Source organism: Aspergillus welwitschiae, assembly GCF_003344945.1.
Source record: "Aspergillus welwitschiae strain CBS 139.54b unplaced genomic scaffold BDQ94scaffold_115, whole genome shotgun sequence".
NCBI lineage: Eukaryota > Fungi > Ascomycota > Eurotiomycetes > Eurotiales > Aspergillaceae > Aspergillus > Aspergillus welwitschiae.
Genome location: NW_020798809.1, coordinates 1 through 2,322, shown reverse-complemented (window position 1 = coordinate 2,322; position 2,322 = coordinate 1). Strand labels below are relative to the sequence as shown.

The 2,322-nt window shown below is 50.4% G+C and overlaps 2 protein-coding genes across 2 annotated transcripts; both read left to right on the top strand.

Moving 5' to 3' along the window:
• Positions 1-483, top strand: BDQ94DRAFT_155527 (uncharacterized protein; the record flags this gene model as incomplete). Its single annotated transcript, XM_026768480.1, has 2 exons — positions 1-111; positions 171-483. A coding segment is annotated over one exon (177 nt), but the record flags the coding sequence as incomplete, so codon positions are not given.
• A 336-nt stretch (positions 484-819) lies between these two features.
• On the top strand, positions 820-2,322 carry BDQ94DRAFT_177788 (uncharacterized protein). Its single transcript, XM_026772996.1, has 4 exons — positions 820-853; positions 907-954; positions 1,005-1,260; positions 1,335-2,322. The coding sequence occupies exons 1-4, from the start codon at positions 827-829 to the stop codon at positions 1,967-1,969; spliced, it is 966 nt and encodes a 321-aa protein (XP_026619469.1). The 5' UTR covers positions 820-826; the 3' UTR covers positions 1,970-2,322.

The following is a 2,322-nucleotide window of genomic DNA, read 5'->3' as shown; positions in this document are numbered from 1 at the left end:
TGAGGTGCCTGATCGCGGTCGATGGGAGACCCAGTGGGGGAGCTGGATGACCTGCAGACCAGGGCTAGGGCAAATGAAGCGGGCCACAAAAGGGGGAAAGGAAAAGAAAAAGATAGAAAGAAATAAAAGAAAAAAAAGAAAAAAAAAAAAAAGCGAGGGAGTGGGGAAAAGAGGGAGTGGGGAAATTGAGGGAGATGAGGTAAAGAGGCAAGGAACGGTGAAGATCTGGTCAAAAGATGGCGAGAGATGGGAAAAGATGATAAAGAGATCACCGAGTAGACACGGTCAAACATTGGCGATACCGTCTCCGGGAACGGGATGCGCAATCTGTGCGGGCATTAATCTGTTCCGATGCCCAGGCGGGCGCGTCACTTCACCGCCTTCTGGTCAGTCCCTCTGATCGTTATTTGTTGTCCTGGGCCATCAACATTTGCTGGTGCTCGGGAAGGCCCGGGACTAGTCCTTGAGGAAGCTGTCCAGGGGATCAATTTGAAGCAATATTATGTCCTCGGTTTTCAACCTCTGAGCTAAGGGCGTTAAAGTAACGAGATCCACATGGTTATACTGGCTTTAGATGAGATGTTACTCCAAAACACCAAGGAAGTGAGCTTTATCGCGCGGGTTGATGGTTGTGTATATCAACAGTCTGTACATGAGGGGTTAACTATATATATACATCCTGATATACCCATAATGACCAAAACCAGCTACTCCGAAGTGTCAGGTACAACCGGCTTTTGTTGGTTCTACGAGACACAAAACTCAGCAGGCGCACCAAGCTTGAATACACTGTAGTTAGCCGATTTGACAGGTTGGTCTTGCCAACATGTTCGCTATTACGGTCGGAACCCAGGTAAGTGGAAAGAACTCATGTTGAACCAATTCCATCAACTCACCTTTGGAAAGGGCACCCAGAATGATAATTCAGATTGGGATGAGGATGCGTGTTCCGACGTGAGTGGTCTGCAAGCACTGTCTCCATTATTCTCACTTCCGTATTGTAGCTGGTCAACCGTCTCGGTAAAGTATTGCGGCGGATCGAACAACTTGATAGTATGCAGAAAGCGGAAGTCCTGATGCGGGCTCAACAAGGAGGATTTATCAGATGGCACATTTTGAGCGCCGAACAGAAAACCATATCCTCCACATACGGGGCTCGTTGCTTGAACACCTTCCAAGTAGCTAATGTTGAAAACGCCGGCTTTAAGGATCGTTTTGAAATGCGGGAGGCCAACCAGGACGAGCCTTCAGTGCTTCCGGGTAGGAAAGGTGTCCATCCTGTTATTTTCCTAGCACTCCTGATCAGACCAGGCTAACTATTATCTTGTCCGAAGGGAATAGTACCATGGTCGCCACTCAGCTCACTCCAACCCCTCCGTTTGTCCCGTACCTACCGATGAGTGGACCCAAGCCTTTGTGCCCTGCAGATAGCATCCTACTGTACGTTGTCCCTATTCCATGGATGGGCAATGAACATAGCCACGGTCATTGCCCAGGCGGCCGAACGGGGCAACGCTTGGACGTGGATATGACACCTGTTGAACGTGCTCTTTCCACCCCGCCAAGTAGAACTCCTCTCACTTCCCATCCAGCCCCTGGAATTGCTGCGCCCGCAGAGACTGTGTCCACACCTGGGCTCTACGGGAGATATTCTTGCCATTCGACATCTTCCACTATGGGTGGTGGCCCTTCCCCTGGGGAGAGACTCGCAGATTTTGGACGCGCTATACGGGACCAACCCAGCGCAACGACAGGAGTAATGAAACCCCACCCAACAATCATCCACTTACTGCAATCCTGTGTAGATTGTGGAAAGGAAGTACCCAAGGACAGTGTTCGGAAGATCTTGAAAGCGGAAAGGTATCTTTCCCCACCGACTGCTCCTGAACTACTTCGGCCCCTCTTGGGGGTGTGGGACAATAACATGTCGCTCGGCCTGCACGCACTTGGACTTCCCGTCGTCTGGTAAGGGCTGCAAGGAATAGTGAACTACCTTCGAGTTCTCGACGCGGACGAGAGAGATCGATTCCTTGATCCTGTTGCAAAGCGTATTGGACTGGTCTTACTCTACTTCAATTACAAGGAACTCTGTGAGCATCCCGAAAAATACTGCCCTGCCCCCATACAGAAGCCACCCAGGTCTTATGTCCTCAACTGTATCCTGGATGCGTACTTTGATGACCCTCGAACATCCAAGCCACGAAAAGCCCGTCGTGATAAGATATCAGGCAATTATGTGAAACGCGGGAAGTGGTGGTGGATGCTTGCAGGGACACTGGGAGTTGGCATCCTGTTGATCGGGGACGATCGCCTTATGAAAAC

What these genes read in the sequence shown, in the direction of transcription:
- BDQ94DRAFT_177788 (XM_026772996.1), top strand. Translation starts at nt 827, where the DNA reads ATGTTCGCTATTACGGTCGGAACCCAG. An exon ending in CTATTACGGTCGGAACCCAG is followed by an intron (nt 854 to 906) that starts GTAAGTGGAAAG and finishes ACCTTTGGAAAG; the next exon opens with GGCACCCAGAATGATAATTC. An exon ending in ATGAGGATGCGTGTTCCGAC is followed by an intron (nt 955 to 1,004) that starts GTGAGTGGTCTG and finishes TCCGTATTGTAG; the next exon opens with CTGGTCAACCGTCTCGGTAA.